Below are 12341 nucleotides of genomic sequence, written 5' to 3'. Positions count from 1 at the left end.
TATTCTACGTAAGTTAATGCTTATAAAAGCATTAACTATCCTTAGATACACAAGAAACACTGGTTGTCTCTGGGGAGGGGCCCAAAGTGGCTGCGAATTTGGGTTTAAGGGAGACTCATTGATTTTAAGAATAGACACAGGGGCTTCCCTGGTGGCGCAGTGGTTGAGAGTCCGCCTGCAGCTGCAGGGGACACAGGTTCGTGCCCTGGTCCGGGAAGATCCCACATGCCGCGGAGCGGCTGGGCCCGTGAGCCATGGCCGCTGAGCCTGCACGTCCAGAGCAACGGGAGAGGCCCACATACAGCAAAAAAAAAAAAAGAACAGACATATGCTTATATATAAACAGAAAATTTCTGGAAGGATACAAAAGAAGTAACAGAAATTACTTTGGGGGACTACTGAGAGGACTGGTGAGGAACTTTTAAAGATCTTACATAAATTAAGATCTTACATATATTTCTATATTACACCCTTCTGCACTATTTATATTTTTTGTACTGTATTTTTAATGAATTTTCTCTCATTATTATCCATAAGTCTTATAATTTTTTCAAGTGAGAGAATGGTAAGAGACAGCTGAATCTGTTTGTAGAATGCAAGGTCTCTCAGTTCCTTCAGAATAAAAGCTTCTTTGCTTCTAAGGTGTCTACTATTCTCTCCTCACAGAAAAAGCTTATTTCCTCAGATTTCTCATATGGTCAAATCAACATGCCAGACTTACAGAAAAGGGAGAAGGGAGACCTGATAAGTGAATAAAAACCTCCACCCAGACAAACTAAAGGACCACTTACTGACTGCTCCTCATTCTGTAATGACCTGCCTCCCTCAATAAACTAGTTGAGTTTACACCCAACCTTCTTGATAAAAGTAGCAATATGGTTTGGTTACAGTTTTACAAAATGCCCCAGAAGGTCCTTTATCCCCATTTCAATTCAAAATTGTTGTTTATACTCCACCACTGCCACAGAACAGTAACAATGATAATACTAGTAGTACAAGGCATTAGTCACACAAATAATTTAATCTTCACAACAACCCTGTGTGGTTATTATCTCCATTTTATAGATGAAGAAACTGAGGTATAAAGAGGTTAAGTAACTTGCCCCAAAGTCATACCTTAAGAAAGGAGCAGAGACAGGATTTGAAACCCTCTGCCAAACAAGCTATTATTGTGATCTCTAGGAAATGTGGCGTTTTATTTTCTTTTAACTCCTGTTCACCCAGTGTCTAGCACTGCAGGCACTCTGAATATTTGTTGTCTGAATAAACGAAGGTGTAGTAATAGTAAAAAAAAAAAAAAAAAAAAAAGTACATTTTTCTCTCATGACAGGTATAAAAATCACTGGCACATGAAGCATCTATTCCAACCTTTCCAAAGAGCAAACACATGGGCATTTACATACCACATGGGGAGGGTGTGCACAGAAGTGCTCATTCATCAGTTCCAAATTAGTTCATCTACATTTTTAAAAAACTCTGATGAAAGTGCAGAAGTGTTTTTGTTGGTCTTTGCTTGTTTTCTTGCCAATCCTTTGTGACTGAAAGTAGTGGAGCCAGATCAAAAGCTCCTAGAGAACAAGGATTTTTTTTCTGTTCAGCCCAAAGTTTAACATTAGTAGGTGTTCAATAAATGTTTCTTTTTAAGCGAATGATGAGGAAAGGAGACTTGATTTGCTCAACTGAATGGAGTAGTGGAATGCTCAGACTGCCTCCGCCTCCTTCCCAGTGACCACTAAAGGCAGAAGATTTTATCAGCAGCCATCTTACATCTAACTTAATGAGACTCACACATTTTTTTAGAAGATTGTTGGTGACGGGGGTGGGGGGAGGGGGGCGCATAAAAATAAGATTAGTAGCAACAAAGGCAGCTAATACTGTTGGGAAGGTACTCTCCGCAATGTCAGGAGATGGGGACCTCTAACATCCAATCACAGATGAAGTAATATGGAAACTAGAGGCAAGGACTTGACCAGAACCAGACAATTAGAAATGGAAAAGCCAGGACTTGAACCCACATGATTTGACTCCTGAGCCCATGATAAAAGGCAGAAAAGACTGCTTAAAAGAACTGAGCTTTTCCAGATAAGAAATTCTGAGTTCAGAAGTTTGTTACTATCATAATGGATTATTTTATTGTTGTTGTCAGTCTTCATCCTGGAAGGTGCCAGTGACTCAAGTACCTCTGATTCTGAGTAGAACATACTAAGCTGATGTTCTGGAGTTTGCTAACACTGCAGACACACTTAAAATAATACCTCTAATCAATGAGGGGAAAAAAACACCATCTTTGGGCTTTCAAATCTACTCCGTATTATCTGTTGTTTACAGACAACAGCATGGATGGAAAAATACAAGTGTTTCCCTTCCTGAGTTTGTTACATTTAATAAAATGTAATTTCAGTACAGAAGTAAATAAATTAAATTAAATTAATTAAATAGAACCCATTTTGGTGGTAGGATGCAATATCCTGTTTATGCAGTTATTCATTCAATTTGGGTAATTGAGAGAGACAGAGGCAGTGCCTCAGCATTAAGCTAGGTTTTAAATTCCCTAAGAATCTTAATCCTCAAACACTATTCCAAACTCATTAAAAAAAACACAAAAAACCTTTAAAAGAAAGAAATATAGGGGCTTCCCTGGTGGAGTAGTGGTTAAGAATTCGCCTGCCAATGCAGGGGTCCCGGGTTCGAGCCCTGACCCGGGAAGATCCCACCTGCCACGAAGCAACTAAGCCCGTGCGCCACAACTACTGAGCCTGAGCTCTAGAGCCCGTGAGCCACAACTCCTGAGCCCACGTGCCACAACTACTGAAGCCTGTGCGCCTAGAGCCCGTGCTCCACAACAAGAGAAGCCACTGCAATGAGAAACCTGCGCACCGCAACGAAGAGTAGCCCCCGCTCATGGCAACTAGAGAAAGCCCGCCTGCAGCAACGAAGACCCAACGCAGCCAAAAATAAATAAATAAATTTATTTTAAAAAAAAAAAGAAAGGAATATAAAGGTTTCATTTTCAGCATTTAAACATAAATTTGACAGGACACCTTAGGGTCCTATTTAAAAAGAGGACTGAGCTGAACTGATGCACATTTCTCAGTGACTTCTTTTAAATTTAAGGCAAACCTTCCTCCTCTTGCTCTTCAGTGTTGGTATCACTCTGAGCCAGGTCCTCTCCACCATCGATCCTGTCTCTTTCCTCCAGGTCGCTGTTGTCATCAGAATGCTCCTCTTCACTGCTTTCTGCAGGTGCTGCCCTCTTGGCTGCTCTGCAATGGCACAGATCAGAACTAAGGTTCTGGGATGAGAGAAGGGCCTGCCTCTCCAACTTCACTGCACATGTCAATTCTGCAATGACGGGGGCAGGGAAAGAGATCATTTTCCTCTCACGGACAACCCTGAATCTTCCTCTGTTGTCTCAGAACACACTGAGCCACTTACCTCTTCTGAGTTTGCACAGGCTTGGTCAGCTTCGACTCTCTATTCTCCTCGTCCTCCTCCTCTTCTTCATCATCTTCCTCATCATCATAACCACCATCATTCTCCTCCTCCTCCATATCCTCTTCTTCCCTGCCATTCTCTTGACCTAATTCCTGACATTTAGGTTCAGGCCTCTTCTTCTCACCTACATACATAGTTGGTAAAGAAAGTTAGGAATTCATTTAGTATCCAAAACAAGGTTATTTAAACAAGAGTAACTAATACCCCAAGTTCCCAGTTCCTTTGGTTTTACAGAAGCTCATATATTTTTCTTACTGTACATAATAGGAAAAATATGGGGGAAAAAAAGCAAAAAAACAAAAACCCCTCATCACTGAGATTCCCTCGGAGGCTGTCCCATTCATCAGAAGCCTTAAGGTTAACCTGGCTCAGCAACTGAGCCACTGCAAACAGCCTATCATTGTGCACCATGGCCAGCACAATGCATGCTCTGGAGCCCAGCCATGAAATTTAATCTCTGTGAGTTCTGTTCTCTGAGCTCCTGGTGGCTTAAAAGCCAACTGTTTTCTAAATAAAAATCAAGTTTTAAGTTTCCCTATTTTTAATGTTCCATCACTCTCTATTATGAAAGCTGGGAAAGTACAGCAAGTAGTAGGGACAATGAACTTGGGCCCCACTCTTCACATCCACATCAAGAAGTGGGCTTAGATTAAAAAGATCCTGTTTTGGGACCAAATCACCAGATGGTACAATACAGACTGACAAACAGTTAGGACATAAAACCCCTCCTACCCAACACCACTTCATCTTACCTGCGACAGAGGCAGACTGTGTATTTTTATATTTATCCTTTGCCACAGCCCAGTCCACAGCCACTGTCCGCCCTGTCAGACAGAAAAGTAGCATCAGAAAGGCCTTCTCTTTAACATTCCTATTTCCTATAAATGACTTCCTATTCGTCAAAGACAGTAATGGAACCAAAGGAGACGAAGAAACTGTGGATTCAGAGACTGTTGGTCTTAAAATAAAACTCCTGGTAGGTGTCTATTCTTTTGACCATTAACCTTTTTATCAATGAACAGAAGTTTTGCCTTTCTACACAGCCACTACACCTGCAACAAGATAGAGTAAGAATCAGAACAGAGTTTCCAGTTAGACCAAGTTTCCAGTTATACTAGCAAGGGGGAAAATAGACGTTCTGGAATAACTGCGCGTCACTCAGAAGTTAGGAAGTCCCCAAGCCAATACCTTCTTTAGGCACTGTACCTGGTAAATCAATACCTAGAGTAACGTCAAGGTCAGTTTAAAAGCCCACAGGTGGACTTCCCTGGTGGCGCAGTGGTCAAGAATCCACCTGCTAATGCAGGGGACACAGGTTCGATCCCTGGTCCGGGAATATCCCACATTCCACGGAGCAACTAAGCCCGTGCACCACAAGCACTGAGCCTGTGCTCTAGAGCCCGTGTGCCACAACTACTGAAGCTTGTGCACCTAGAGCCCACGCACCACAACAAAGAGTAGCCCCCGCTCGCCGCAAGGAAAACCCAATGCAGCCAAATAAATAAATAATAAATAAATAAATTTATAATTAAAAAAAAAAAGCCCACAGATGCTGAATAGTGATCATAACCAAGACGAAGGAACCTGCTAATCCCACATCCTCTAGACAGCAACCTGACTCTATCAGTCAGGGACAGTTTTTCATTAGGGATTTAAAAGGACACTCATCACCAAAAAAAGAAAAGAGAAGGACAGCATGGGTTCTTTCAAGTTTAACCCTAAGATCAAGTACTAGGAATATTTCACCAAAACAAGCTTCAATATTAGCAATGAGACTCTCAACAAGGCAAACACCTTTTAAAAATGTAGAAAGTGGGTTATTGTGCTAATTTGCCTAAACACCAGAAATATCTGAGTCAATGGTATGGGCACAGAAAACTTACCTTTTATCTCTTTCATGTTCATGCTTTTGAGAGCCTTTCCTGCTTCTAGGAGGTTTTTGAACTGAACAAAAGCAAAACCACGCATCTTTCCATCTGTGTGCAAACACAACAAAGAAGTTAGAGGTAGCAGGTAGGGAACCAACAGACACTAAGAAGGATGTTACAGCAACCTGGACTGGCAAGAAGACCCAAATCCTATCAACCAGTCAGCCCCTTGACCAAAGCACAAGCCTATATCCTGCTGAGGTTACCCTGACACAGGCTTGGGGAGAGCAATGCATTTTCTCAAGCTGTAACTTGTCTTCTAAAAGTAGTTCTGATCTAACTAACAATACCATAAGGGGACTAAACACTGTTATTTGTCAAGCACTGTGCCTGATACTTTACACATATCATATCATCTGGGGCTCACAGAGTATGACCCGAACCTTGTGTTTCTGCTTAGTTCAAAGGTGATACAGAAAAAGACCATTATGTAAAATAACCTTAATCTAATCCACACAAAATAAAGGTTTGCCAGTACCTGGTTTCCTAGGGATGTTTACTTCCAGGACAGCTCCAAACTGAGCAAATACTGTCTTCAAGTCATCTTCTGAACACTGAAGCCAAAAGTGAAGAAAGAAAAAGAGATATTATCACAGCAAATGAACACAAAACATCAACTATTCAATTAGTTCACTAGGAAGAGCTTGAATATTTGCACTCCTTTTTAAATTTTGAGACTAGGACACCAAACATTTCAAAATAGACGACATCTTGCTTTGTACCTATAAAGGCAAAAAGGACAGATATCAGAGAGCTTTTCCTTCCCTCCCTTTCTCAGCAGTAGTTTCCCCAAGGCATCTTCACAGTCTCTGTCCTTAATAAGTTCTTGTTTATACAGGCCCATTTTCTGAATTCAACAAGGCTAAAGTTCGTTCCCAGAAGGAATTAAGCCCAATTATACCATCCTGGTGAGAAGTTTGACCAATGAGCATGCCTTGGCTCCAAGAGCTTTCAGAACACTCACTGTTAGTTTTCTCTGTCTCTTACCTTAAAGCTCAGGTTCCGTATAATTATTCTGGCTTTCTTATCTGCCACTTTGGCTTTTTTAGGCTGCAGCTCCTTCTTTGGGGACTCTGAATTTTCTAAAAAATAAATGGTAATGAAGTAAATCTGTGATCCCCTCGGCCCAGAACATCACAGGAAAGAAGCTACTAGCAACAGATGGCATTTAACACAGGGTTAAGTATGGCAATGCCCAGGGACATCAGGTTTTCCAGACTCAGAAGTAAACAAAAGACTAAAACTAGTAACAAAATACACTGGATGATTTTGGACATCAAGAGGAAATTCAGGGAGCTTTTAGGCCTAGACACTACTCCCAGAGCCAATCCACTGCCCCCTCAATCCTGGGGGAAAACTCCCTTCAGCTACTAGAAACTCACCAGTTTTCCCCTTTTCCTTGGACTTATTTCTCAGTTTTTTCTTGGCAACAGTCACAGTGATCTTGCAGCCTTCGAAGGTGGTAATCTCCTTGAGGGCCCTCTGAACATCTTCCAGCATAGAAAAAGTGACATAGCCAAAGCCTCGACATGCCTTACTCCCTGGAACAGTATGGGGATGGGGGGAGGGGGGATTAACAGTAAGCCAAGATCCCTAAACCAGTAAATTCTCACAGCCCTAAACTAGCAGATATACAGCCAGGCCAGCCAGTCTGCCAAAATTCTCAAAAGAGAAAGAGACAAGGTTAGCATGGGTGGCCCCTGTCCCCTCTTTGTTCAGAAATCATTAGGCTTCCTCTTCTAATGTGGTGTCTTTGCTGTTAGCTCCCTCTCTTCCTTCTTTCCTGATAATTTCAAGAATATGGAGGACCCATGATATGCATTACACCCCCGAAGAAGAACTCAACGTCAAACAGAACAAAACATCACCAGAGAAGGTAGGAAAGGTAAGTATGGTAGCTTCAAAAATTACAAAGAAATAATTCAGCCACCGCTCCACAGAACAGATCGGCAATGAATGCCAGGGGCCCTGAAAAAAGAACCTCAAACAATAAACATTGCTTCAGAAGCCTGCAGACACTATTACAATTATTACCAAGCCCTAGAAATCAATATCAAATTAAACCTTTCTAAAGCGGCTGTAAACCTCTTATCTCATTTTGTCAGAACACACCAAGAAGGGAAAAGCCAATATCATCATCGCTTTTTTCCAAACGAATCATTTAAGACAAACAGTTGCAATTATCAACTGTAACCCACCTTTGCCCTTTTTGGTATTTTTTTTTTCAGTTTAATATTTTTGTGTAGTAAAATTTTAAGTAATTTACTGCATCAAAAAAGAAAAGGACAGACCAAGTAGTCTGCTTACTACCCAAAGAAGAAACAGAGCTCACACACTCTCCTTTTACAACTACACCCCAATCTGCTTCTGGGTACAAGCCCTCTAACACAGGACGCTGATCCACGTAAACTGGTTAAAGCTGACACTTGGCACTAGGAAAGCATACTATGGTCTGGTGATCTCTTCTTCTCTTGAAACTCCTTCTCACAAAAGCCTGCCCACTCACCTTTCAGAAAACAAGAACAAGAAAAATCAGGGCCCTTCCTGATCAGTACAACCAAAAACGAAGCAGCTGAAAGGTGAAGGAGTTCAGTGACAAAACAGAAGCGTGCTGCTCACAAACACACCATGCGTTGTTTATGTCTGCACAAAGCACTCTCACACATTTACTTGAATCTTTACAACAATCCTGTGAAATTATTCCCATCTTAAAGAGGTTAAGTGGCATGTCCAGGTCACCACTACTGGTAAGACCTCACCCCACACCCCCTCCCTCCTATCCCACTAAGTACAACATTCAGTACATCTGGCTGCCTGGACAGATAAGCACGTTTTTTCTTAAAAAGGGAATAGCAGCTTCTGTTAAAGATGCAGACTACATACACAAGCTACAGGTAAGGTTACATGTAGCCTATATTCTGAGGACCCAAAAGGAGAATTCCCATTCAAAGGCCTGTTCCTCCCCGGAACACAACCAACCACTGTTGAGCAGCGTTTCTCAATTGTTTTGATAACCCACAGTAACAAACGTAACTTATAGTGGATCCAGGATGCAGTTTTTTACAAAACTGAAAAAAAAAAGTTTTATGAAAACTTCTCCTTTACCATGTATAGATATACTCCTATTTCATTAAAAAAAAATCTCTAATCATGACCCACTCAAGGCCCACTAATGGACGATGATCTGCAGTTTAAGAAACACTGCTATACAGCACTCATTCTCATTCTCTCATTCGCCCATATCTATACTTAAAATGACAAAGAACCAGGCAGCTGCTATGGTTTGTATAGCAATCAGAGCCATGTCGACAATCCTAATTCTAATTTCTGTTACTAACAAAATAGAAGATAAGGACAGAGTGATTATTAGCACACTATTAGCCTGCCTACTCATCACATACTTGGACACCATGGGGGGAAAGAGAGGTACACAGGATGTTATTTCCCTCCAGTTGCTCTCCTGAAAGACAAGGAGGTACTACAGAGACACACTGATGACTTGGAAGGAAGCTAAATTTATGTTCTGGGCAACATCAGGTGCCCCTTGACACAGTCTAGGTAAGAGTAAGAAATGCTTCTACAATTAAAACCCTTACAATTCTTCCTCAGTCTAATACATGCTAACCCTCCTTCATCGTGATGCCATAATCATCAAACAGAATGCAAAGCATATGGCAGTATTCCACAAGTCAGTGAATACCTCCTGCAGCTCAAGCCAAAACCCTTGGAGTCAGACCTGACTCCCTGACACTCTTTTTTTTCTCATACTCCACATCTGATCCATCAGCAAATTCTTTCAGCTCTACTTTCAAAAATATCCATGTCGCAATCACTTTTTACCACCTTCACAGCTACAACAGCTGGTCCAACACCATGACCTCTCTCTCACCTGGATTACCACAAGAGCCTAATAACTGGTCTCCCCGCTTCTGTCCTATTCTTAGCAGCCTATTCTCAACACGGCAGCCTGAGAGAATCTTCCAAAATGCAAGCCATATCGTATCTACTGCTCCCTGCTCGAAACCAGTGGCTTCATATTTCAGAGTAAAAGCCAAAGTCCTTGCAACGGCCTATAAGGTCCTACATGATCTGGTAGCACCAGATCTCATCTGCTAATTCTCTTCCCTTCACTCACTGCATTCCAGTCACCCTGGTTTCGTCACTATTCCTCCAATATACTACACACACACTCCTCTTCAGTATCCTTTAGCTTCCTCTGCCTAGGCTGCTCCTCCCACTGAGAAACACATGTTCACTCTCTCACATCAGAAAGGCTTTCCCTGGCTACCTCTCACCCCTCTACAGCTTCCCCACCACCACACACACACACATCTACAGAGACTCTCTATCCTTTTTCTCTGCCTTATTTTTCTCCTCAACATTTATCACCATTAGCACTACATATTTTGCTTATTGGCTGTCTTCCCATCTTGAACACAAGAGCAAGGTTTTTGGTTTGGTTCTGTGCACTGCTGTATCCCCAGGACCTACAATAGTTGCCTGGCACAAAATACACATTCAATTAACATTTACGGAATAAATAACTGGGCGAATGAATAACATACTGGTTAAGAGCTCCCGGTCTGGTGATCAAATTCTGAATCCACTACTTACTAGCTGTATGAACTTAAGCTGAAATTACTAAATTTCCCTAAGCCCTAGATTCCTCGTCTATAAAATGGAGTTAACTCTCCACCCAACAAGACCGATGAGGAAATTAAATGAGATAACACATGGAATTCAAGCACCGCACGTGGCAATCAGTTGATTCTCAATAAGCCTTACTGGTGTTTTATTAAAAGTTAGTTATTTACTACCAAATAAGATCTTATATGTGAGCGCGCATAATAAACGGAAAGCGCTCCATAAACTTAAGGGACTGATTTGACTTTCAGAAACGGCCCGTATGGATTCATCTAAAGCAGAGTCCGTTTAGAAAAGAAATTCAACTTCTAAGTCCTTTCACTATGGGGCAGGTAAAGGATTATACGGGTCGCTTAAATTTGGGTGTCCTCGCCCCCATCCGGCTCCCAGGAACCCCAACTTTGTCCTCGACCGCCCCGCCCCCTACCTTTCTCAGTCACCACGAAGCACTGCTTCACCGGCCCCACCTGACTGAACAGCTCCTCCAGCTGCTCGCTGCGGGCCGAGGGCGGGAGGCGGCCCACAAACAGGGTCAGCCCGGCCATAAGGCCGAGAAACAGAAGCGCGCGGCTTCGCGCACGCGAGTCAAGTAACAGGTTTTAGTCAGAGGACCACGCCAAGCTGCCGGGAGACTCCGGAAGTGCTCTTCACTCAAAAGAGTCCGGAGGAAAACGTAGTAGAAGGGGGAAAAAACATCCCGGAAGGAAAAAAATCGTGACGCCCGGGGGCGGAGCTTCTTGAGCGGGGTTCCACCCCTAATCCAAGTACCGCCCCCGCCGCTGTAAAGAAATTTGGCTTCGCTGTTTCCTGCACTGCTTACAATCTAACCTCCTGGAGATCGATACTAAACCCAGCAGGGCAGGCCGGAGAAGTTGGTTTTACTCTGGCCCTAACCCAGGATCTAACATATGATGGATGTTTAATAAATATTTTCTGAAGTGCCACTACAGACTCCCAGATTACGTGCATAAAACACAGCCAGAATACACATCAACACAAGTACGTCACATACATCATTCGGACAATTCTCATGTTCTCAGAGAATATGAGACATCTGTCACACTATAACAGATAACTACAACTCTGCCTTTAACACTTCGCAGACAAATGATAGCTACTAAAGTACAAATAGGCACATATCATACACATTCTTTCAAAAAAATATTTACTGAGCTCCTACTATGTGCCAGGCACTAAGGATAAAATTGGTGAGCTAAAAAAAGATGGGACCCCTACCCTCATGGGGTATACAGTCTCGTGGGGGTAGACAGACATTAATCAAAAAAAAAAAAAAATAAGGAGGGCCGTTGGCCGGGGCCTGCAGTACGCCGCTTCAGTGAGGAGCTCAACCGCAGTCAACCGTCTTGTTGCTTTACTGGTCGCCACTCCCACGGCCGGCCCGACAAGACGCGCCTGGAGCGCAGAACAGATTTCCCTCGGGCTCGTGGGCGCTGCTCTGAGCAGCGTCACCCTTTATACCAGAAAGCTGGCGGGCACTATGGGGAAAAAACAAAACAAGACGAAAGTGGAGGAGATGCTATAAGAAGAGGAAGAAGAATATGTGGTGGGAAAAGTTCTCGACCATCGAGAGGGAAAGGGCAAAGTGGAGTACCTCCTAAAGTGGAAGGGGTTCTCAGATGAGGAGGACACATGGGAGCCAGAAGAAAACCTGGATCGCCCCGACTTCATTGCCAAGTTCCTGCATCACAGAAAACAGCACACGAGACAGATAAATCAGAGTGAGGCAAGCGCAAAGCTGATTCTGATTCGGAAGATAAGGGGGAGGAGAGCGAACCAAAGAAGAAAAGAAGAGTCAGAAAAGGCATGAGGCTTTGCCCAGTGTTTGGAACCGCAGTGGATTATTGGAGCTACAGACTCCAGTGGAGAACTCATGTTTCTGATGAAATGGAAAAACTCTGATGAGGTTGACCTGGTCCCTGCCAAGGAAGCCAATGTCAAGTGCCCACAGGTTGTCATATCCTTCTATGAGGGAAGGCTGACGTGGCATTCCTACCCCTCGGAGGATGATGACAAAAAAGATGACAAGAATTAACTCTCTTGAGTACCAGTCCCTGTCACATCTGACTGTGGGTTTCAAGTGGGGAAAGGAGTTCTACTTGTCTTGACACCATAGAGGTGGCTTGAGAAGATGTCCTTTGAAGAGCCAGTATAGTTTCTGTGCCCTACAGCAGCCCAAGTGCTTTAAAGTCACTCCATGCTGGTTTGCACACCCATCCCAGTGGAGGGGAAGGAGGGTCAGTGTTTCAAGGCAAC

General features: G+C 43.0%; 1 protein-coding gene and 1 pseudogene across 3 annotated transcripts in view; one reads left to right on the top strand and one right to left on the bottom strand.

Annotated features, from left to right (window-relative positions):
* RBM28 (RNA binding motif protein 28) overlaps positions 1–10731 on the bottom strand; it is a 30955-nt gene extending 20224 nt beyond the window's left edge. For 2 of the 3 annotated variants that reach the window (XM_032643596.1, XM_032643597.1), the window contains exons 1-8: positions 10495–10731; positions 6806–6964; positions 6411–6505; positions 5902–5977; positions 5379–5471; positions 4248–4319; positions 3436–3619; positions 3121–3263 (exon numbers count right to left, since the gene is read on the bottom strand). In XM_032643596.1, the coding sequence (XP_032499487.1) occupies positions 3121–3263; positions 3436–3619; positions 4248–4319; positions 5379–5471; positions 5902–5977; positions 6411–6505; positions 6806–6964; positions 10495–10612 (940 nt within the window). In that variant the 5' untranslated portion in view covers positions 10613–10731. The remainder of the gene's footprint in view (positions 1–3120; positions 3264–3435; positions 3620–4247; positions 4320–5378; positions 5472–5901; positions 5978–6410; positions 6506–6805; positions 6965–10494) is intronic. The other variant, XM_032643598.1, reaches the window with a different exon arrangement.
* Positions 10732–11565: 834 nt separating this feature from the next.
* On the top strand, positions 11566–12120 carry LOC116759765 (annotated as a pseudogene).
* The last annotated feature ends 221 nt before the right edge of the window (positions 12121–12341 follow it).

Source organism: Phocoena sinus, chromosome 9 (genome assembly GCF_008692025.1).
Source record: "Phocoena sinus isolate mPhoSin1 chromosome 9, mPhoSin1.pri, whole genome shotgun sequence".
Taxonomy (NCBI): Eukaryota; Metazoa; Chordata; class Mammalia; order Artiodactyla; family Phocoenidae; genus Phocoena; species Phocoena sinus.
Note: the sequence above shows the minus strand (reverse complement) of the source record. Positions and strands in the feature narration are given on the sequence as shown.